General features: G+C 50.0%; 1 protein-coding gene across 1 annotated transcript in view; it reads left to right on the top strand.

Moving 5' to 3' along the window:
* The window catches only part of LOC118371776 (ephrin type-A receptor 7), a 222,778-nt gene that overhangs the window by 171,033 nt on the left and 26,745 nt on the right, over positions 1-25,000 (top strand). Inside the window, exons 6-7 of the mRNA XM_052470570.1 lie at positions 19,011-19,135; positions 24,905-25,000. The exon at positions 24,905-25,000 is cut by the window's right edge and continues 130 nt beyond it. Coding sequence (XP_052326530.1) covers positions 19,011-19,135; positions 24,905-25,000 — 221 coding nt within the window. The remainder of the gene's footprint in view (positions 1-19,010; positions 19,136-24,904) is intronic.

The raw sequence follows: 25,000 nt of genomic DNA, 5'->3' as shown, positions 1-25,000 counted from the left end.
CTTGGTTTCATCAGACCAAAGAATCTTGTTTCTCATGGTCAGAGTCCTTTAGGTGCCTTTTGACAAACTCCAAGCGGATGGCTTCCGTCTGGCCACTCAACCAAAAAGGCCTAATTGGTGGAGGGCTGCCAAGATGGTTGTCCTTCTGGAAGTTTCTCCCATTGCCACAGAGGAAATCTGGAGCTCTGTCAGAGTGACCATCAGGTTCTTGGTCACCTCCCTGACCAAGGCCCTTCTCCCCCAATTGCTCAGTTTGGTCGGACAGCCAGCTCTAGGAAGAGTTTTGGTGGTTCAAAACTTCTTCAATTTAAGAATGATGGAGGCCACTGTGGTCTTGGGGACCTTCAATGCTTCAGACATTTTTTGGTACCCTTCCCCAGATCTGTGCCTCGACACAATCCTGTCTCGGAGCTCTACAGACAATTCCTTCGACCTCATGGCTTGGTTTTTGCTCTTTCATGCACTGTCAACTGTGAGACCTTATATAGACAGGTGTGTGCCTTTCCACATCATGTCAAAACAATATAATTTACCACAGGTGGACTCCGATAAAATTGTAGGAACTTCTCAAGGATGATCAATGGGAACTGGGTGCACCTGAGCTCAATTTTGAGTCTCTTAGCGAAGGGTCTGAATACTTATGTAAATAAGGTATTTGTTTTTTGGCAAACATTTCTAAAAACCTGTTTTCTCGCTTTGTCATTATGGGGTATTGTGTGTAGAAAGATGAGGAGAAACAATCATTTTATCATTTTTAGAATAAGGCTGTAACGTAACAAAATGTGGAAAAGGTCAAGGGGTCGGAATACTTTCGGAATGCACTGTAATTATTATCCCAGCATGTGCCTTATGCCAGATGACTATCTGAGCGGTATTCGTTTTTTCAAACTGCCCCCTGTAATTCTTACTTTTTTGAGTTTTATGGGGGAAGCCTGGAGGTTTTTATTTCAGGCGTGAAGATATTTCAACATGACGAGACGAGACGATGAAAGGCTTACACTGAAACCTCGAGGTGTCTCCGTAACATTTACATTTAGGCAACGTGATCCGGTAGACGTCTTGCATTTGAGATGCAGTTGGATGAGAAAGTGAACTTGCCATTTTCCGAAAAGTTTGAAATACAGGCCGTTCATATGAAATATGTGTGCAGAACCTTTGTTTTAAGCGTCCATTGATCAAATCCGCTAGCGTTCTCGCTCAAACTGCGCGCAGCGCCCGTGAAACTCTGTCACGTCTCGGGGGGACGACACAGGGATGTCGTTTGCGCACGGGATGAGTCGGCTATTATCAGAGGATCTTGGAATTGACCAAAAAACAATCGATTGTCCTGGCTGGAATTGTTCATCTATCGCCATGTAAAAAAATTACTGACGGGGCAGTATTTGTACCAGACTAAAATGACAGATGTGGTGTTTTGTGCTCGGGCACGCAATTACATCACCTGACCTCCCCAGTAAAACGAATCCCGTCCGACTAGGGCTTATGTTTCACCTGATATACACTGTTCAATCATAAAGCTGTTGATGTTGGACCCCGATGCGTCTGTCCCCGGTGACGTCAATGAAGAAATGGGCGATGGAAGCTCCTACGAAAGCTGATCATTATGTGATCATGTGACTTGATGGTGACAGCCCAGTAATAGATTGACTGCAGTCCCTTTTTTTAGTGACAGGCCATTGTTCCTCCGTGTATCTCAAATGACAGTGGTTCCATACCTATAGTCCTGTTACAAAGAGTACTTTCATTGAAACGACCGATTTTAGTCGGCCTTTAACCAGATCCCGAATATATCCTCGTGATCTCTGACTGATCACATTTCTGTAGGCTACATGTACAATATTCTGCCCATCTGAAGGAAGGTATTTCAGCCCGTTAGTCTGGAACTGCCATACGCAGCATTTAGTTCACTCTAACAACACTCGTGAACACGAACACGTCAGATCCCTTGTTTCCCCTCCCAAATACGAGGTATTGTAGCCGACAGTGCACGGAGAGCGAGTGCACGGAGAGCGAGTGCGCGGAGAGCGAGTGCACGGAGAGCGAGTGCACGGAGAGCGAGTGCGCGGAGAGCGAGTGCACGGAGAGCGAGTGCACGGAGAGCGAGTGCGCGGAGAGCGAGTGCACGGAGAGCGAGTGCACGGAGAGCGAGTGCGCGGAGAGCGAGTGCACGGAGAGCGAGTGCGCTGAGGGCTCTGCATGCAGTGCTGTACACTCGCAGACTCGTTTTGCTGGAACCGAAAAGTCACATAAGCTCCAATCCCCCGGCCCCAGAGCGGTGGCCTCTCCAGTTGTTGAGCCCCCCAGTGGCATGTTTAAAGCCCTTTAGATGAGGAGGAGAGGAAGAGGAGGAGGGAGGATTTGACATTTTCAATATCTTCAGAGGATTTATTTGCCCCTGCTTTAGATGCACTGGTCCCTGTGGAGAGGCACGGGCACTCAGTGCAGCTCTCTGGGCGTCCTACTGGGGGAGGGAGGGAGGGGGTGAATAGGGAGGGTGGGGGGCTAGATCACAGGAGGAGAGAGGAGGTTAGGCAGAAGGTGGAAAGGAGATGAGGGAGAACAGGGGGTTTACTTGAGTTTGCCAGGATCCCCATTAGCCACAGCACATGCAGCAGCTACTCTTCCTGGGGTCCACACAAAACATACAAATACATGACAAAGTACAGAACGGAGAACTGTTGAATGACAACGGGGGAGCAAAGGAGAGAGGAGAAGATGGTGTAAGACGGGTGCGAAGGACAGGCGGGATATCAGAGGGAAGGAGAGGCGGCAGGAGAGGTAGCACGCGGAAGCGTAGTCGCATTTACATTTCAAGTTTGGGCTGCAGTTGTGTTCTAGTGTGATGGGTTAATTAATTTTGGAGTGTGTGTGGGCGCAGCGCATTTGCACCTCTTCATGTGGGAGAAAGACGTAGGTTTTGTGTGTTACGTTCTCGTGAATGACTTCACCTCCTCACCCTGCAGGCAGAGAACTCCTTACTCATTTCCTGGTCATAGAATTTCAACAAAAAAAATGTCTTTGTATCTCCTCTCTCTCCCTTGATAAGTGTCTGTCTGCCTGTCTGTGTGGAAACCCTAATGAGAAGTTATGGGCAAGGTGAGGCTTCAGCAACCGCCAAAATGAATTGAGTCATCAAGTGGCTTTTTCATGGCTGATGCCCTGCCACATAAGACGCTTTGTCAGTCAGTGATGGGAATTTTAATTGGTTAGCCTGGCTGGCTTATCATTGGGCTCGATGGGCACATATTTTATTATTCGCCGGTATAGTACTTTGAATTGATGTTTTTGGCCAAACCAACACACACACAGAAGACAAACGCACACACAGTCACAGGCTGTGACAAGCACGCGAAGACACAGAGGTCTCCACAGAAAAGTGTCTCCGAGCGTGAGAGGTGAAAACATGTCTTTCATCTGCATAAAAGGATAGGAAATGTGAAGTTGTTCCCCTCAATCCCTCCTCCTCTCTCCCCTCAATCCCTCCTCCTCTCTCCTCTCAATCCCTCCTCCTCTCTCCCCTCAATCCCTTCTCCTCTCTCCTCTCTCCTCTCAATCACTCCTCCTCTCTCCCCTCAATCCCTCCTCCTCTCTCCTCTCGATCCCTCCTCCTCTCAATCCCTCCTCCTCTCTCCCCTCAATCCCTCCTCCTCTCTCCCCTCAATCCCTCCTCCTCTCTCCTCTCAATCCTTTCTCCTCTCTCCCCTCAATCCCTCCTCCTCTCTCCTCTCAATCCCTTCTCCTCTCTCCTCCCAATCCCTCCTCCTCTCTCCCCCCATCCCTCCTTCTCTCTCCCCCAATCCCTCCTCCTCTCCCCCCTCAATCCTCACAACTGTTGAGATCTCCATTGTGCAGCTAGCTGTCAAGGGTATGTGTGGTGTGTGGTGTGTGTGTGTGTGTCTCCGGTGGTTTGTTGATGAGCTCAACTGTCTGTGTCACCCTCCTGCTGGTCTGTCAGACACAACAGTGACAGGCCTAACAGACAGCTGCCTCTCATCACTTAGCTCACTCCCACCAAGGTCTAATACAGCACAGAAGGAACACACACACCTCCCCACTTAGCCAAACCCCCCCCGTCTCCCCCCGTCTCCCCGTCACATCGAGGTCTACTCTGAGAATTCCCGTGTGCGCTTGTGCAGTGTGTGTTCGCAATATACAGTCAGCGTATCCATCGCGTTGTGGCTGTCTTTCTCGTACAATCAGCACTTTATTCTCTCAAACTTCACTCTGCACTCCCCGTGAACTCATCCCCTCTCTAAACATATTTTGTGTCTGTTTGCTGTGTGTGTGTGTGTGTGTTTCCCCTGACTGTGTCCTCTGTCGGGTTGTGTTGAGCTCTCTCGTCGTCTCCTCTGCCAAACCGTGGCGGCAGGCCTGCCTGTCCCGGTATGTGTGGATGTGAGCCCCGCCACAGACTGCCTGTCCCGGTATGTGTGGATGTGAGCCCCGCCACAGGCTGCCTGTCCCGGTATGTGTGGATGTGAGCCCCGCCACAGGCTGCCTGTCCCGGTATGTGTGGATGTGAGCCCCGCCACAGGCTGCCTGTCCCGGTATGTGTGGATGTGAGCCCCGCCACAGGCTGCCTGTCCCGGTATGTGTGGATGTGAGCCCCGCCACAGACTGCCTGTCCCGGTATGTGTGGATGTGAGCCCCGCCACAGGCTGCCTGTCCCGGTATGTGTGGATGTGAGCCCCGCCACAGGCTGCCTGTCCCGGTGCCTGTCCCGGTATGTGTGGATGTGAGCCCCGCCACAGGCTGCCTGTCCCGGTATGTGTGGATGTGAGCCCCGCCACAGGCTGCCTGTCCCGGTATGTGTGGATGTGAGCCCCGCCACAGGCTGCCTGTCCCGGTATGTGTGGATGTGAGCCCCACCACAGGCTGCCTGTCCCGGTATGTGTGGATGTGAGCCCCACCACAGGCTGCCTGTCCCGGTATGTGTGGATGTGAGCCCCGCCACAGGCTGCCTGTCCCGGTATGTGTGGATGTGAGCCCCGCCACAGGCTGCCTGTCCCGGTATGTGTGGATGTGAGCCCCGCCACAGACTGCCTGTCCCGGTATGTGTGGATGTGAGCCCCGCCACAGACTGCCTGTCCCGGTATGTGTGGATGTGAGCCCCACCACAGGCTGCCTGTCCCGGTATGTGTGGATGTGAGCCCCGCCACAGGCTGCCTGTCCCGGTATGTGTGGATGTGAGCCCCGCCACAGACTGCCTGTCCCGGTATGTGTGGATGTGAGCCCCGCCACAGACTGCCTGTCCCGGTATGTGTGGATGTGATGCCCCGCCACAGGCTGCCTGTCCCGGTATGTGTGGATGTGAGCCCCGCCACAGGCTGCCTGTCCCGGTATGTGTGGATGTGAGCCCCGCCACAGACTGCCTGTCCCGGTATGTGTGGATGTGAGCCCCACCACAGGCTGCCTGTCCCGGTATGTGTGGATGTGAGCCCCGCCACAGGCTGCCTGTCCCGGTATGTGTGGATGTGAGCCCCGCCACAGGCTGCCTGTCCCGGTATGTGTGGATGTGAGCCCCGCCACAGGCTGCCTGTCCCGGTATGTGTGGATGTGAGCCCCGCCACAGACTGCCTGTCCCGGTATGTGTGGATGTGAGCCCCGCCACAGGCTGCCTGTCCCGGTATGTGTGGATGTGAGCCCCGCCACAGACTGCCTGTCCCGGTATGTGTGGATGTGAGCCCCGCCACAGACTGCCTGTCCCGGTATGTGTGGATGTGAGCCCCGCCACAGGCTGCCTGTCCCGGTATGTGTGGATGTGAGCCCCGCCACAGACTGCCTGTCCCGGTATGTGTGGATGTGAGCCCCACCACAGGCTGCCTGTCCCGGTATGTGTGGATGTGAGCCCCACCACAGGCTGCCTGTCCCGGTATGTGTGGATGTGAGCCCCGCCACAGGCTGCCTGTCCCGGTATGTGTGGATGTGAGCCCCGCCACAGGCTGCCTGTCCCGGTATGTGTGGATGTGAGCCCCGCCACAGACTGCCTGTCCCGGTATGTGTGGATGTGAGCCCCGCCACAGGCTGCCTGTCCCGGTATGTGTGGATGTGAGCCCCGCCACAGACTGCCTGTCCCGGTATGTGTGGATGTGAGCCCCGCCACAGACTGCCTGTCCCGGTATGTGTGGATGTGAGCCCCGCCACAGGCTGCCTGTCCCGGTATGTGTGGATGTGAGCCCCGCCACAGACTGCCTGTCCCGGTATGTGTGGATGTGAGCCCCACCACAGGCTGCCTGTCCCGGTATGTGTGGATGTGAGCCCCGCCACAGACTGCCTGTCCCGGTATGTGTGGATGTGAGCCCCGCCACAGACTGCCTGTCCCGGTATGTGTGGATGTGAGCCCCGCCACAGACTGCCTGTCCCGGTATGTGTGGATGTGAGCCCCACCACAGGCTGCCTGTCCCAGTATGTGTGGATGTGAGCCCCGCCACAGACTGCCTGTCCCGGTATGTGTGGATGTGAGCCCCGCCACAGGCTGCCTGTCCCGGTATGTGTGCCTGGATGTGAGCCCCGCCACAGACTGCCTGTCCCGGTATGTGTGGATGTGAGCCCCGCCACAGACTGCCTGTCCCGGGCTATGTGTGGATGTGAGCCCCGCCACAGGCTGCCTGTCCCGGTATGTGTGGATGTGAGCCCCGCCACAGACTGCCTGTCCCGGTATGTGTGGATGTGAGCCCCCCAGCCCCGCCACAGGCTGCTTGTCCCGGTATGTGTGGATGTGAGCCCCGCCACAGGCTGCTTGTCCCGGTATGTGTGGATGTGAGCCCCGCCACAGACTGCCTGTCCCGGTATGTGTGGATGTGAGCCCCGCCACAGGCTGCCTGTCCCGGTATGTGTGGATGTGAGCCCCGCCACAGACTGCCTGTCCCGTATGTATGTGTGGATGTGAGCCCCGCCACAGACTGCCTGTCCCGTATGTGTGGATGTGAGCCCCGCCACAGGCTGCCTGTCCCGGTATGTGTGGATGTGAGCCCCGCCACAGGCTGCCTGTCCCGGTATGTGTGGATGTGAGCCCCGCCACAGGCTGCCTGTCCCGGGCTATGTGTGGATGTGAGCCCCGCCACAGGCTGCCTGTCCCAGTATGTGTGGATGTGAGCCCCGCCACAGACTGCCTGTCCCGGTATGTGTGGATGTGAGCCCCACCACAGGCTGCCTGTCCCGGTATGTGTGGATGTGAGCCCCGCCACAGGCTGCCTGTCCCGGTATGTGTGGATGTGAGCCCCGCCACAGGCTGCCTGTCCCGGTATGTGTGGATGTGAGCCCCGCCACAGGCTGCCTGTCCCAGTATGTGTGGATGTGTGGAGCCCCGCTGCCTGTCCCAGTACAGACTGCCTGTCCCGGTATGTGTGGATGTGAGCCCCACCACAGGCTGCCTGTCCCGGTATGTGTGGATGTGAGCCCCGCCACAGGCTGCCTGTCCCGGTATGTGTGGATGTGAGCCCCGCCACAGGCTGCCTGTCCCGGTATGTGTGGATGTGAGCCCCGCCACAGGCTGCCTGTCCCGGTATGTGTGGATGTGAGCCCCGCCACAGACTGCCTGTCCCGGTATGTGTGGATGTGAGCCCCACCACAGGCTGCCTGTCCCGGTATGTGTGGATGTGAGCCCCGCCACAGGCTGCCTGTCCCGGTATGTGTGGATGTGAGCCCCGCCACAGGCTGCCTGTCCCGGTATGTGTGGATGTGAGCCCCGCCACAGGCTGCCTGTCCCGGTATGTGTGGATGTGAGCCCCGCCACAGGCTGCCTGTCCCGGTATGTGTGGATGTGAGCCCCGCCACAGGCTGCCTGTCCCGGTATGTGTGGATGTGAGCCCCGCCACAGACTGCCTGTCCCGGTATGTGTGGATGTGAGCCCCGCCACAGACTGCCTGTCCCGGTATGTGTGGATGTGAGCCCCGCCACAGACTGCCTGTCCCGGTATGTGTGGATGTGAGCCCCACCACAGGCTGCCTGTCCCGGTATGTGTGGATGTGAGCCCCGCCACAGGCTGCCTGTCCCGGTATGTGTGGATGTGAGCCCCGCCACAGACTGCCTGTCCCGGTATGTGTGGATGTGAGCCCCGCCACAGGCTGCCTGTCCCGGTATGTGTGGATGTGAGCCCCGCCACAGGCTGCCTGGCTTACAGCAAGTGTCATAATACGGGACATAAGGGAAGACGGAGAAGCACAGGAGCAGCATCGCCCTGCACACAGCTACATTAAGAGATTCAGTTACTGGAGGACTGAGCTGTTTCATTATTCAGGAGCTAGTCTGTCCAACTCACTTACTGGGAAACTGGTCTGAGACCGACACATTTGACAATGATTTTGGAAACGTGTGTTTTGGATGAATTTGGGTGGGTGGGTGTGGGGGGGGCTAAACTTCATGTGCCTCTCTCGTTAACTCACTTTTCTGGCACCCGTCCATCCACCCACAGGCTGACATGTTCAATCATTCTGTCACTCTCCACTGGTTCTCAGTGCACACACACATGCAAACACAGGTGCATGCAAGCACACACATAATGTGCCCACACAGTCTATAATCATGCACTTTAGATGGAAATGTATCTGTGGCATGTGTCTACTCTCCACTCTCTCCCACTCTCTTCCCATACAGCAGAATTCTATCTCAGGTGTGTGTGTTTTCTCTCCGAACACGCGTCACCCGCACACACACACACACACACACACACACACACACACACACACACACACACACACACACACACACACACACACACACACACACACACACACACACACACACACACACACACACACACACACACAGAGGTTCATATGAATGAAAATGACCAACGATAATAGCCTCTATTTGCCGCCCAAATCCTCTGCAATATCTCCTCCTCCCTCCCCCTCCTTCTCCTTCGTCCCCCTCTTTCTTCTCCTTCCTCTCTCTCTCTTTCTTCCCCTTCCTCCCTCTCTTTCTTCTCCTTCCTCCCCCTCTTTCTTCCCCTTCCTCTCTCTCTCTCTCTCTCTCTCTTCTCCTTCCTCCCTCTCTTTCTTCCCCTTTCTCCTCCTTCCTTCCTCCCTCTCTTTCTTCCCCTTCCTCTCTCTCTTTCTTCTCCTTCCTCCCTTACTTTCTTCCCCTTCCTCCCTCTCTTTCTTCTCCTTCCTCCCCCTCTTTCTTCCCCTTCCTCTCCCTCTCTTTCTTCCCCTTCCTCTCTCTCTCTTTCTTCCCCTTCCCCTACCCCTCTTTCTTCCCCTTCCTCCTCCTTCCTTCCTCCCTCTCTTTCTCCTCATTCCTCCCCCTCTTTCTCCTCCTCCCTCCCTCTCTTTCTCCTCCTTCCTCCCTCTCTCTCTTTCTTCCCCTTCCTCTCTCTCTATTTCTTCATCTTTCTTCCCCTTCCTCCCTCTCTTTCTCCTCCTTCCTCCCTTTCTCTCTTTCTTCCCCTTCCTCTCTCTCTCTTTCTTCCCCTTCCTCCCCCTCTTTCTTCCCCTTACTCCCTCTCTTTCTTCCCCTTCCTCCTCCTTCCTTCCTCCCTCTCTTTCTCCTCATTCCTCCCTCTCTTTCTTCCCCTTCCTCCCCCTCTTTCTCCTCCTTCCTCCCTCCATCTCTTTCTTCCCCTTCCTCCCTCTCTCTTTCTTCCCCTTCCTCTCTCTCTCTCTTTCTTCCCCTTCCTCACCTTCTTTCTTCCCCTTCCTCCCTCTCTTTCTTCCCCTTCCTCCCCCTCTTTCTTCCCCTTCCTCCCTTTCTTTCTTCCCCTTCCTATTTTGGGTAGACATAGTACCTGTGTAATTGTGAGTTTTTTTTATCTGGGCCGGCGTGGGGCCTGCAGACAGACAGAATGCTGATAGGGCAGATTACACAGGGAGCGGGGGACATCCTGCCAGATAGCGTGCCTCCGCTGGTTTGGCTGATAGACCCAGATTAAAAGTGGGGGCCATTGCCAGATAGTGAGCCCTGGGAGGGGTGATGCTGGGCCACAACACAACATCATTATCGCGGTCTGTCTTTGTGGCTCACACAGATTCTGATTTAAGGCAAAGGGAGAGGGCTATTTTGATGGCAGGGTCTTATTCAGGTGTTGAATGATTTGGTTAATGTCGTGACTGTCACAGAGGCATTTTAGATGTAGGGGAATTGACACACACTCTACGGGTGGATATACACACACGGACACACACACACACACAATGTAGTGGCATTCAGATCGCAGAAACATTTTTAAAAATTCTACCCTCTCCCCAAAGATGTGTTACTGTCCCCCAGTATCTTAGTGTTTATAGTGGCATTGTTCTGAGCTCATTTGCCTATGCCAAGCCTCCGGGAGACATACACACAAACATACATAAACACATAGGCAGTGCCGGAGATGCATCGGGCAGGGTACCGGAGATGCATCAGGCAGGGTACCGGAGATGCATCGGGCAGGGTACCGGAGATGCATCGGGCAGGGTACCGGAGATGCATCGGGCAGGGTACCGGAGATGCATCGGGCAGGGTACCGGAGATGCATCGGGCAGGGTACCGGAGATGCATCGGGCAGGGTACCGGAGATACATCGGGCAGGGTGCCGGAGATGCATCGGGCAGTGTGCCGGAGATATATCGGGCAGGGTGCCGGAGATGCATCGGGCAGGGTGCCAGAGATACATCGGGCAGGGTGCCGGAGATGCATCGGGCAGGGTACCGAAGATACATCGGGCAGGGTGCCAGAGATGCATCGGGCAGGGTGCCGGAGTGCATCGGGCAGGGTGCCAGAGATGCATCGGGCAGGGTGCCAGAGATGCATCGGGCAGGGTGCCGGAGATGCATCGGGCAGGGTGCCGGAGATGCATCGGGCAGGGTGCCGGAGATGCATCGGGCAGGGTGCCGGAGATGCATCGGGCAGGGTGCCGGAGATGCATCGGGCAGGGTGCCGGAGATGCATCGGGCAGGGTGCCGGAGATGCATCGGGCAGGGTGCCAGAGATGCATCGGGCAGGGTGCCGGAGATGCAGGATGCCTCTAACACTACACTCCTTTCCTCCCCAAGTCCGTTTTAACCCATCTTGTAGATGTTTAGAGTAATGCTGTACACTGTACTTACAGCCTGTTAACTTCCCTATCATGTTTGGTTGATACCCGTTGGCTTAATCACTCAAGTATTTTTTGTGTGTACGTACACACACGCGCGCTCGTGAGAGAGAGAGCGAGAGACAAGTAGAACAAAGAAATCCCTGCATGCTAAGGTGGATGTATCCACTGCAGAGGCATAAACAGGGCTGTAGGGAAGAACAGTCCCTGGAGAAAGAGACAGGGAGGGAGGGAGAGAGGGAGAGATTGATTCATACACACTCTCCTTCTCTGTGGTGATGCTGAGGGACTACAGCTCCACTGCCTGTCTTCAGTGATTGCGAGTAGCAGCGTAGTGCACCTTCACATCAAATCCCATTGTATTGGTCACATACACATGGTTAGCAGATGTTATTGCGAGTGTAGTGAAATGCTTGTGCTTCTGGATCCGACAGTGCAGCAGATTCTAACAGGTAATATCTAACAATTCCACAACAAAACCTAATACACACAATCTAGTAAAGAAATGGAATGAGAATATATAAATATAAAATATATGGATGAGCAGTGACAGAGCGGCTAAGATGCAATAGATAGTAAAGAATAGATAGTGAAGGATACATTATACAGTATAAACATATGAGACGAGTAATGCGAGATATGCTAACATTCTTAAAGTGGCATTATTAAAGTGACTAGCGTTCCATTTATTAAAGTGGCCAATGATATCGAGTCTGTAGGTTGGCAGCCGCCTCTCTTTGCTAGTGGTGACTGTTTAACAATCTGATGGCCTTGAGATAGAAGTTGTTTTCCAATCTCTCGGTCCCAGCTGTAATGCACCTGTACTGACCTCGCCTTCTGGGTGGAAGTGGGGTGAACAGGTTGTGGCTCGGGTGGTTATTGATCTTGATGATCTTTTTTGCCTTCCTGTGACATTGGGTGTTGTAGGTGTCCTACAGGGCAAGTAGTTTGCCCCCGGTAATGCGTTGTGCAGATCTCACTACCCTCTGGAGAGTCCTGTGGTTGTGGGCGGTGCAGTTGCCGTACCAGGCAGATTGTGCACCTGTAAAGTTAGTGAGGGTTTTCGGTGACAAGCCACATGCCAGCTGGTATGCGCATGCTCCGAGGACGTGGCTAGGGATGCCGTCTGGGCCAGCAGCCTTGCGAGGGTTAACACGTTTAAATGTTTTACTCACGTTGGCCACGGAGAAGGAGAGCCCACTGTCTTTGGTAGCTGGCCATGTCGGTGGCACTGTATTGTACTCAAAACACGCAAAGAAGTTGTTTAATTTGTCTGGGAGAAAGACGTCGATATCTGCAATGGGGCTGGTTTTCTTTTTGTAATCCGTGATTGTCTGTAGACCCTGCCACATATGTCTCAGGTTTGAGCCGTTGATTTGTGACTCCACTTTGTCTCTATAATGACACTTTGCTTGTTTTGATTGCCTTACGGTGGGAATAACTACACTGTTTGTATTCGTTCATGTTTCCAGTCGCCTTGCCATGATTAAATGCGGTGGTACGTGCTTTCAGTTTTATGCAAATGCTGCCATCAATCCACAGTTTCTGGTTAGGGAAGGTGTTAATAGTCACAGTGCGTACAACATCTCCTATACACTTGCTGATAAACTCGCTTGCTAATAAACTCAGAACATATCCCAGTCCACGTGATCAAAGCAATCTTGAAGCCTGGAATCCGTTTGGTTAGACCAGCATTGGATAGACCTAAGGCGCTTCCTGTTTAAGTTTCTGACTATAGTAGGGAAGCAACAAGATGGAGTCATGATCAAATTTGCCAAAAGGAGGGCGTGGGAGGGCCTTGTATGCATCGTGGAAGTTAGAGTAGCAGTGGTCGAGTGTGTTATTCGCTCGTGTACTGCAATCGATATGCTGATATAATTAAGGTAGCTCTGTTTGCATAAAGTCCAGTGAAGTTCCTTGGTGGCCGTCTTGGTATCCGCTTGCTGTTGTTTGTTCCTGTCGGCGCGATGCACTGGAAATCTGTTGGCTGTACGGACACTGACAGCATGTCCCAAGCTAGCCATGTTTCCGTGAAACAGAGTATGTTACAATCCCGGATATCTCTTTGGAAAGCAACTTTTGCCCTAATTTAGTTGACTTTGTTAACTAGGGACTAGACATTAGCGAGTAATATACTTGGAAGCGGTGGGTGGTGTGCGCGGATCCGAAGCCTCACTAGAAGATCCTCTGCTACGACAGCGTTGTTTTGGGTCGGCCTCTGGAATCAGCTCAAATGCCCTGGGAGGTGCAGACAAAGGATCAGCTTTGCGAAAGTCGTATTCCTAGTAGTAATGGTTGTGCTGGTAAGTTGCCGTCTCTCTGATATCCAATAGTTCTTCCTGGCTGTATGTAATAACACTTAAGGTTTTCTGGGCGAACAATATAAGAAATAATACATAAAGAATTCAATACTGCACAGTTTCCTAAGGACTTGAAGTGAAGCTGCCATCTCTATCGTCGCCATCTTATTCATGTTTGTTTGCTGCGTCAAGATGGAAGGTACGTGCAACTGTGGAACACGGAGGCCATTTTATGCCAAATTGTATTAATTACCTGCAATAGAGCCACCGCCACCACATCGTCTTCTTTGTTTTAACAATATAAAAGTTTTATACTGCAACTTGGTTGGTTACGTGAGTATAGAATCCACATGCCACTACCTACCTGTCGCATAACTGTCTTTTTTTGTCATATTTATACTGCACCTTTGTGTACACTACCTGCCTAGACACCTGCCAGAACTGAGCCACCACACCACATAGCTTCATTATCTTCCACCTTGAAAAAATCTTGAAAAAATCTGTTCAAATGAAAGGGATTGGATCTGTTTGTCTGTCTTTCCCTCCATGTCATTTTGTGGATGCGATCTATGATGAGGCTGTTAAGGCTGTGGTGTTGCTCATCTGTCTGGCTAGCCATGGGGTTTGGGCCTTGATTACAGTGGAACCCTGAAGGCCATAACCTCAGTCTATTGCCTGTGGAAATGAGGCTTGGTCTGCCGCAGCCAATTCGGTCTCCTGTCAGCATCCATCTCCCATTCCGACACACACACACACACACACACACACACACACACACACACACACACACACACACACACACACACACACACACACACACACACACACACACACACACACACACACACACACACACACACACACACACACACACACACACACACACACACACACACACACACACACACACACACACACACTCTCTCTCCTTTCAGCATCAATTTCCTTTCATTCAAACAGGGTCAACCCCATGGACACACACCAGCTGCTTTCAGACTGGACGGAAAACTAGATATTAGAGTGCGTTTGTGTTTAGGTGTGTGTGTGGGGGTTCAGTGTGTGTGTCCCGGTACAAGATGGATTGTGCGCGTCATTTTGTGTGTTTGGTATGTGCATTACTACGTTGGTCTATAGAACTACACCCCTGTCCTTTCCAAGTGTGTGTTTTCTTCACACTCTATATTTCTGTTTTTGCACTATCAGGGTATGTACCAGGGTATGTAGTGGTTTAATGTTCTCCCTCGGAGTGTGTTAGTGGTTTAATGTCCACCCTCGGAGTGTGTTAATGGTTTAATGTCCACCCTCGGAGTGTGTTAGTGGTTTAATGTCCACCCTCGGAGTGTGTTAGTGGTTTAATATTTTCCATTGGAGTGTGTTAGTGGTTTAATGTCCACCCTTTAGGTGTGTTAGTGGTTTAATGTCCAACCTTGGAGTGTGTTAGTGGTTTAATGTTCACCATTGGAGTGTGTTAGTGGTTTAATGTCCACCCTTGGAGTGTGTTAGTGGTTTAATGTTCTCCCTTGGTGTGTGTTAGTGGTTTAATGTTCTCCCTCGCAGTGTGTTAGTGGTTTAATGTTCTCCTTTGGTGTGTGTTAGTGGTTTAATGTTCTCCCTCGTAGTGTGTTAGTGGTTTAATGTCCACCCTCGGAGTGTGTTAGTGGTTTAATGTCCTCCCTCGGAGTGTGTTATTGGTTTAATGTTCTCCCTCGGAGTGTGTTAGTGGTTTAATGTTCTCCCTCGGAGTGTGTTAGTGGTTTAATGTTCTCCCTCGGAGTGTGTTAGTGGTTTAATGTTCTCCATCGGAGTGTGTTGGTGGTTTAATGTTCTCGTTCGGAGTGTGTTAGTGGTTTAATGTTCTCCCTCGGAGTGTGTTAGTGGTCGAATCTTCTCCCTCAGAGTGTGTTAGTGGTTTAATGTCCACCTTCGGAGTGTGTTAGTGGTTTAATGTTCTCCCTCGGAGTGTGTTAGTGGTTTAATGTCCAAGTGTGTTAGTGGTTTAATGTTCTCCCTCGGAGTGTGTTAGTGGTTTAATGTTCTCCCTCGGAGTGTGTTAGTGGTTTAATGTTCTCCCTCGGAGTGTGTTAGTGGTCGAATCTTCTCCCTCAGAGTGTGTTAGTGGTTTAATGTCCACCTTCGGAGTGTGTTAGTGGTTTAATGTTCTCCCTCGGAGTGTGTTAGTGGTTTAATGTCCAACTTCGGAGTGTGTTAGTGGTTTAATGTTCTCCCTCGGAGTGTGTTAGTGGTTTAATGTTCTCCCTCGGAGTGTGTTAGTGGTTTAATGTTCTCCCTCGGAGTGTGTTAGTGGTTTAATGTTCTCCCTCGGAGTGTGTTAGTGGTTTAATGTCCACCTCGGAGTGTGTTAGTGGTTTAATGTTCACCCTCGGAGTGTGTTAGTGGTTTAATGTCCAACTTCGGAGTGTGTTAGTGGTTTAATGTTCTCCCTCGGAGTGTGTTATTGGTTTAATGTTCACCCTCGGAGTGTGTTAGTGGTTTAATGTTCTCCCCTCGGAGTGTGTTAATGTGGTTTAATGTCCAACCTCGGAGTGTGTTAGTGGTTTAATGTTCACCCTCAGAGTGGTTTTAATGTTCTCCCTCGGAGTGTGTTTAATGTTCACCCTCGGTGGTTTAATGTCCCCTCGGAACTTTAGTGGTTTAATGTCCACCCTCGGAGTGTGTTAGTGGTTTAATGTTCTCCCTCGGAGTGTGTTAGTGGTTTAATGTCCTCCCTCGGAGTGTGTTAGTGGTTTAATGTCCACCCTCGGAGAGTGTTTAGTGGTTTAATGTTCACCCTCGGAGTGTGTTTGTGGTTTAATGTTCCCCTCAACTTCGGAGTGTGTTAGTGGTTTAATGTTCTCCCTCGGTGTGTTAGTGTTTAATGTTATTGTGTTTAATGTTTAATGTTCCCTCGGAGTGTTAGTTTTAATGTTCTCCCTCGGAGTGTGTTAGTGTTTAATGTCCTCCCTCGGAGTTAATGTCCAACTTCGGAGTGTGTTAGTGGTTTAATGTTCTCCCTCGGAGTGTGTTAGTGGTTTAATGTTCTCCCTCGGAGTGTGTTAGTGGTTTAATGTTCTCCCTCGGAGTGTGTTAGTGGTTTAATGTCCTCCCTCGGAGTGTGTTTGTGGTTAATGTTCACCCTCAGAGTGTGTTAGTAGTTTAATGTCCACCCTCGGAGTGTGTTTGTGTTTAATGTTCACCCTCGGAGTGTGTTAGTGGTTTAATGTCCACCCTCGGAGTGTGTTAGTGGTTTAATGTCCACCCTCGGAGTGTGTTAGTGGTTTAATGTCCACCCTCGGAGTGTGTTTGTGGTTAATGTTCTCCCTTGGTGTGTGTTAGTGTTTTAATAATGTTCTCCCTCTGAGTGTGTTAGTGTTTTAATGTTCTCCAACCGGTACTACCGCCGCGTTTGGGTATGTGTCCGCAGCTATGATTCTTTCAGACGGAGTTACGCTGTGAGCCCGACCTCATGTGAGCCAGAGTTTTTAAGCAGTCAGTCTCCATGCATAATTCATCACAAAAGAACAGCAAACAATAGCTGAGCGTTTTAGAAGGCAGAGCAAGTTGACAGTGTGTTCTTGGTGTATCTAATACAGCACTTACTGCTTAAAGTAGTGCCTCTCCCTCTTTCTCCCTCTTCCCTGGTGCTATTGGTCTGTTTGTCGATTTGCGTGTTTGTGCCCGTCTCGGTCTGTGTGCCTGCTTATCTGTGTGTGTGTGTGTCTCACCATATCATGTATGCCGGTGTGTGTATGTTTGTTTGCAATACAGTATACACTGAGTGTACAAAACATTAGGAACACCTGAGCTTGCCATGACAGACCGACCAGGTGAATCCAGGTGAAAGCTGTGATCCCGTATTGGTGTCACTTGTTAAAGCCACTTCCATCGGCGTGGATGAAGAGGAGGAGACGTGTTGAAAATGATTTTTAAGCCTTGAGACGATTGAGACTTGGATTGTGTATGTGTGCCATTCACAGGGTGAATTGGCAAGACAAAACATGTAAGTGCCTTTGAACAGGGTCTGGTAGTAGGTGTATCAAGAATGGTCCACCACCCAAAGGACATCCAGCCAACTTGACACAACTGTCGCAAGCATCGGAGTCAACATGGGCCAGCATCCCTTTTGACACCTTGTCGAGTCCATGCCCCCAATGATTTGAGGCTGTTCTGAAGGCTCAAGGGGATACAGCTGAATTTTAGGAATGTTTTGTAGACTCTGTGTATATGTTCCTGCGTCTAAAGTTAATTACGTTCAGGTAATCTGTTAGATTATTGTACTGTAATCTGTTAGATTATTGTACTGTAATCTGTTGAGGCACTTCTGGGTAGAGACGGCTGCCTTGTACTGAGACGAGAGTAGGTGGAGATGGATACACACATGCGCAAACACGACAATGTGCGCTTGCACACACTGTAGAAATACACAAAACACACATGGCAATGCACTCCGATGATTTCTATCCGATGGCTCTCTGTCTGTTACCAGTCCATTTCACTCTATTGTCTCGTGATTGAGTTGCTGCCCGTAGTCGTAATTGAACAGGCTGTGTGCAGCCCTCGTTAGCTGCCCGTAAGACACAGACCGATATCAATCAGGTATTCTTCTTTTGTTTCTAAAGAGGAGAGATCAAGTCAAATGAGGGAAGGATACTCAGACAGACCAGGTCGGCCCTGGCTGTGATCCTCACTTCAATACGGGTCCTACAGAAAAGGGAGTCTAAGGGGCACGGTCACATGACTTTGGAGCGGATGTGCGACGAACAGGTGTCCACATACTTCTGGTCATGTCGTGTATTGGTTTGATAGAAAGCCATTGTGTTTGTGAGGGGGAAAGGGGACGAGATCTCGGGAAGATAATAGAAGTGTAATAATAAGGAATGAGGACAGTAATTCAGACTTGTCAGAATTGACACGGATCTACATGGGAGAGAGTGAAAGAAAGAGATTTGCAAGTATTACCTCGTTAATGACTCCTTAATTATAGCTCGCAAAATATTGATTGTGGTAATGAAATAAGGCTACAGCCATAATGGTCTTTGACTGACAATGAGCAGCACGCTTTAATGTTTAATTTGACCTTTATTTAACTAGGTAGGTCAGATAAGAACAAATTCTTATTTACAATGGCGGCCGACCCCGGCCAAACCCAGACGACGCTGGGCCAATTGTGCGCCGCCCTGTGGGACTCCCAATCACGGCCGGATGTGAAACAGCCTGGCTTCAAACCAGGGACTGTAGTGACGCCTCTTGCACTGAGATGCAGTGCCTTACCTCGTTAGTGACTCCTTAATTATAGCTTGCCGAGTGGGCGGAGCTTTCAGCTCATCTGCGGTAACAAGGGACGTTTTCCTGGTCACTTCAGGTCATGTGGTAAAGTATTTCTCATAGAATGTGGAAAGGTATTTTTGCAGTCTTCATGTTCAGTGTTCCAACAGTACATGTACTGGATGTTATTGAGTCAGAAGCAAAGGTTCTGAGGAGAGCAGTCTCAGAGGGAGAGAACAACTCCACCCACCCTCCAGCCATCAATAAATACAAAGATGTATCTCCGTCCAGATCTGTATGGAGACCCACTCCACTCACTGCTAACATCATAACCCTTTTATGACTTCAATGCAGTTGTCCCAGACAGAACTTTGACAAATGCATTTCATGATTTATTTTCTTCTCTCCCTTTCCCCTTCTCTTTTTCTCACTAGCGCCTTCTCTGGTGAGTGAGTTTCGTGCGGAGAAGATTGAGCAGCGCAGCCTCACCCTGGTGTGGAGGGAACCTAGCTACCCCAACAGCAGCCGCACGGAGTACGAGATCAAGTACTACGAAAAGGTAACGCCGTCACCTCCGTCATATACGGTCACATTTCAACTGTCGTCATATTTGGTCAACTCCGACACTTGGAAAAACTCCATCGCCTTAGATTTAATCTCAAGTCCGCTCTTTTGCGCAACGGCTCTTTCATGCGTACACCCTACTCCACTCCGTCGCGCTCCCTCTCAATTAAACTCGGCTACACTCTCAACTCGTCTCTTGGCCCTCTCCTTCTTTTAAGCCGTCTCTCTTTCCGTTACATTATTTTGCCCCTGCATTATCTCCCTCCATCACATCCCACTCTCGGGAGCACCATCCATCTCTCAAATCCACCATGTCCACTATTAATGGTCTCTCCACAGGGACTCTCATTGCGCCTGTCAGTCTATCTCGGTGTGCACTTTTCACTCTTCTCTCCTCTCCACACGTACGACAGCGTTAAAGAGCACGCATGTCCAAATCCTCATTTACCGCACGATGACGAGCAAACGGGCGCGCGCGCGCACACACACACACACACACACACACACACACACACACACACGCGTTCAAAGACATACATGCAAATCATGGGGGCTTTGGCTACCTTAAAGCTTCATGATGGTGATTGGCGAGTTCTCTCCATATACACTATGTTGCTTTGACGCTGACGGTTTATGCACGCCACGCGTTAACCTTTAGAATAATAGCCATTTTAAATCACACAAGTCTGCTTTAAAATAGAGCCTATGTAAAAATAGAAATAAATTGTATTAAAAAAAAAATCTGATTTTTTTTTATATATACACGCACGCACGCACGCACGCACGCACACACACACACACACACACACACACACACACACACACACACACACACACACACACACACACACACACACACACACACACACACACACACAGTACCAGTCAAAAGTTTGGACACCTACTCATTCAAGGGTTTTTCTTTATTCTTTACTATTTTCTACATTGAAGAATAATAATGAAGACATCAAAACACGTATGAACTCTGTAGTAACAAAAAAGGTTTTTAAAAAATCGAAATATATTTTAGATTCTTCAAATAGCCACCCTTTGCCTTGATTACAGCTTTGCGCACTCTTAGCATTCTCTCAGCCAACTTCACCTGGAATGGTTTTCCAACCGTCTTGAAGGAGTTCCCACATATGTCTTGAAGTCTTGAAGTTGAGTTCCCACACATCTCAATTGGCTTGAGGTCAGGTGTTTGTGGAGGCCAGGTTATCTGATGCAACATCTCTCCTTTTTGGTCAAATAGCCCTTACGCAGCCTGGAGGTGTGTTGGGTCATTGTCCTGTTGAAAAACAAATGATAGTCCCACTAAACCCAATCCAGATGGGATGGTGTATCGCTGCAGAATGCTGTGGTAGCCATGCTGGTTAAGTGTGCCTTGAATTCCAAATAAATCACTGACAGTGTCACCAGCAAAGCACTATCACACCACCTCCTCCATGCTTCACGGTGGGAACCACACATGCAGAGATCATCCGTTCACCTACTCTGCGTCTCACTAAGACACTGTGGTTGGAACCAAAAATATAACATTTGGACTCATCAGACCAAAGGACAGATTTCCACTGGTCTAATGTCCATTGCTCATGTTTCTTGGCCCAAGCAAGTCTCTTCTTATTATTGGTGTCCTTTAGTAGTTGTTTCTTTGCAGCAATTCAACCATGAAATCAATTCAAATCAAATGTTATTTGTCACATACACATGGTTAGCAGATGTTAATGCGAGTGTAGCGAAATGCTTGTGCTTCTAGTTCCGACAATGCAGTAATAACCAACAAGTAATCTAGCTAACAATTCCAAAACTACTACCTTATAGACACAAGTGTAAGGGGATAAAGAATATGTACATAAAGATATATGAATGAGTGATGGTACAGAGCGGCATAGGCAAGATACAGTAGATGGTATTGAGTACAGTATATACATGTGAGATGAGTATGTAAACAAAGTGGCATAGTTAAAGTGGCTAGTGATACATGTATTACATAAAGATGCAGTAGATGATATAGAGTACAGTATATACGTATACATATGAGATGAATAATGTAGGGTATGTAAACATTATATTAGGTCGCATTGTTTAAAGTGGCTAGTGATATATTTTACATAATTTCCCATCAATTCCCATTATTAAAGTGGCTGGAGTTGAGTCAGTGTGTTAGCAGAAGCCACTCAATGTTAGTGGTGGCTGTTTAACAGTCTGATGGCCTTGAGATAGAAGCTGTTTTTCAGTCTCTCGGTCCCAGCTTTGATACACCTGTACTGGCCTCGCCTTCTGGATGATAGCGGGGTGAACAGGCAGTGGCTCGGGTGGTTGTTGTCCTTGATGATCTTTATGGCCTTCCTGTGACATTGGGTGGTGTAGGTGTCCTGGAGGGCAGGTAGTTTGCCCCCTGTGATGCGTTGTGCAGACCTCACTACCCTCTGGAGAGCCTTACGGTTGCGGGCGAAGCAGTTGCAGATACAGCCCGACAGGATGCTCTCGATTAGAAGTTTGTGAGTGCTTTTGGTGACAAGCCAAATTTCTTCAGCCTCCTGAGGTTGAAGAGGAGCTGCTGCGCCTTCTTCACGATGCTGTCTGTGTGGGTGGACCAATTCAGTTTGTCTGTGATATGTACGCCGAGGAACTTAAAACTTACTACCCTCTCCACTACTGTTCCATCAATGTGGATAGGGGGGTGTTCCCTCTGTTGTTTCCTGAAGTCCATAATCATCTCCTTAGTTTTGTTGACGTTGAGTTTGAGGTTATTTTCCTGACTCCACACTCAGAGGTGAGAGAACAGGAACAATGGTGGCCCTCTTGAAGCATGTGGGAACAACAGACTGGGATAGGGATTGATTGAATATGTCCGTAAACACACCAGCCAGCTGGTCTACGCATGCTCTGAGGGTGCGGCTGGGGATGCCGTCTGGGCCTGCAGCCTTGCGAGGGTTAACACGTTTAAATGTTTTCCTCACGTCGGCTACAGTGAAGGAGAGTCCGCATGTTTTGGTTGCGGGCCTTGTCAGTGGCACTGTATTGTCCTCAAAGCGGGCAAAAAAGTTATTTAGTCTGCCTGGGAGCAAGACATCCTGGTCCGTGACGGGGCTGGTTTTCTTTTTGTAATCCGTGATTGACTGTAGACCCTGCCACATACCTCTTGTGTCTGAGCCGTTGAATTGAGATTCTACTTTGTCTCTATACTGACGCTTAGCTTGTTTGATTGCCTTGCAGAGGGAATAGCTACACTGTTTGTATTCGGTCATGTTTCCGGTCACCTTGCCCTGATTAAAAGCAGTGGTTCGCACTTTCAGTTTCACGCGAATGCTGCCATCAATCCACGGTTTCTGGTTTGGGAATGTTTTAATCGTTGCTTTGGGAACGACATCTTCAACGCACGTTCTAATGAACTCGCTCACCGAATCAGCATATTCGTCAATGTTGTTGTTTGATGCAATACGAAACATATCCCAGTCCACGTGATGGAAGCAGTCTTGGAGTGTGGAATCAGATTGGAGGCCTGATTCACAGTCTCCCTTGAACAGTTGATGTTGAGATGTCTGTTACTTGAACTCTGTGAAGCATTTATTTGGACTGCAATCTGAGGTACAGTTAACTCTAATGAACTTATCCTCTGCGGCAGCAGAGGTAACTCTGGGTCTTCCTTCCTCTTCCTCCGGTTTTTGTGACTGCACTTGAAGAAACTTTCAAAATGTTTGAATGACTGAGCATCACGTCTTAAAGCAATGATGGACTGTTTCTCTTTGCTTATTTGAGCCTTTCTTGCCATAGTATGGACTTGGTCTTTCACCAAATAGGGCTACCTTCTGTATACCACCCCTACCTTATCACAACACAACTGATTGGCTCAAATGCATTAAGAAGGAAAGGAATTCCACAAATTCACTTATAACAAGGCACACCTCTTAATTGAAATGCATTCCACATTTACATTACATTTAAGTCATTTAGCAGACGCTCTTATCCAGAGCGACTTACAAATTGGTGCATTCACCTTATGACATCAGTGGAACAGCCACTTTACAATAGTGCATCTAAATCTTTTAAGGGGGGGTGAGAAGGATTACTTTATCCTATCCTAGGTATTCCTTAAAGAGGTGGGGTTTCAGGTGTCTCCGGAAGGTGGTGATTGACTCCGCTGTCCTGGCGTCGTGAGGGAGTTTGTTCCACCATTGGGGAGCCAGAGCAGCGAACAGTTTTGACTGGGCTGAGCGGGAACTGTACTTCCTCAGTGGTAGGGAGGCGAGCAGGCCAGAGGTGGATGAACGCAGTGCCCTTGTTTGGGTGTAGGGCCTGATCAGAGCCTGGAGGTACTGAGGTGCCGTTCCCCTCACAGCTCCGTAGGCAAGCACCATGGTCTTGTAGCGGATGCGAGCTTCAACTGGAAGCCAGTGGAGAGAGCGGAGGAGCGGGGTGACGTGAGAGAACTTGGGAAGGTTGAACACCAGACGGGCTGCGGCGTTCTGGATGAGTTGTAGGGGTTTAATGGCACAGGCAGGGAGCCCAGCCAACAGTGAGTTGCAGTAATCCAACCGTGATGGCGAGATCATGGAACGGGCAGTCCTTCCCGGGAGGAAGAGCAGCTCCGTCTTGCCGAGTTCAGCTTGAGGTGGTGATCCGTCATCCACACTGATATGTCTGCCAGACATGCAGAGATGCGATTCGCCACCTGGTCATCAGAAGGGGAAAGGAGAAGATTAATTGTGTGTCGTCTGCATAGCAATGATAGGAGAGACCATGTGAGGTTATGACAGAGCCAAGTGACTTGGTGTATAGCGAGAATAGGAGAGGGCCTAGAACAGAGCCCTGGGGGACACCAGTGGTGAGAGCGCGTGGTGAGGAGACAGATTCTCGCCACGCCACCTGGTAGGAGCGACCTGTCAGGTAGGACGCAATCCAAGCGTGGGCCGCGCCGGAGATGCCCAACTCGGAGAGGGTGGAGAGGAGGATGTGATGGTTCACAGTATCGAAGGCAGCCGATAGGTCTAGAAGGATGAGAGCAGAGGAGAGAGAGTTAGCTTTAGCAGTGCGGAGCGCCTCCGTGATACAGAGAAGAGCAGTCTCAGTTGAATGAACACATTCCAGGTGACTACCTCATGAAGCTGGTTGAGCGAATGCCAAGAGTGTGCAAAGCTCTCATCAAGACAAAGGGTGGCCAGTTTGAAGAATCTCAAATATGAAATATATTTTGATTACTACACTTTTCTGGTTACTTCATGATTCCATATGTGTTCTTTCATAGTTTTGAGGTCTTCACTATTTTTCTACATTGTAGGTAATAGTAGAAATAAAGAAAACGCCTGGAATGAGTAGGTGTGTCCACACTTTTTGTCTGGTACTGTAGATGTTTTACTGTCCCATACACCGGATAGGTGCAGTGAAATGTGTTGTTTAACAGGGTCAGTGCCTTGCTCAAGGGCACTGGCCCAACGCTCTCTGAGTGATCTTATGGCATGTATAGACCCCACTCCGGATCACCAAAGAGGAAAAGTTCATTGCTAAAATATAATCGTGTATGCCGTTTTATCCGAAGCGACTTAGTCATGCGTGCGTGCATATATTTTACGAACATGCGGTCCTGGGAATCTAACCCACTCTCCCGGCTTTGCGAGCGCCTTGCTCTACCCAATGAGCTCCAAATGACAATGTAACAAAATGTTTTTGTTTTTTTAAATGTCTTGAAACAGAGCGTACACCCACTTGGTGCTTTCGTAGTTCCAGCGTTCCTTCCTGCCACTCTCTCTCCTTCCTCATTCAGGAACAGAAGGACAAGAGCTACTCAACGGTCAAGACGGCCGCCACCCGCATCAGCGTCAACAACCTCAAGGCCGGCACCACCTACGTCTTCCTCATC

This window comes from Oncorhynchus keta, chromosome 19 (genome assembly GCF_023373465.1).
Source record: "Oncorhynchus keta strain PuntledgeMale-10-30-2019 chromosome 19, Oket_V2, whole genome shotgun sequence".
In the NCBI taxonomy this organism is placed as follows: Eukaryota; Metazoa; Chordata; class Actinopteri; order Salmoniformes; family Salmonidae; genus Oncorhynchus; species Oncorhynchus keta.
This window is presented reverse-complemented; position numbering and strand designations above follow the sequence as displayed.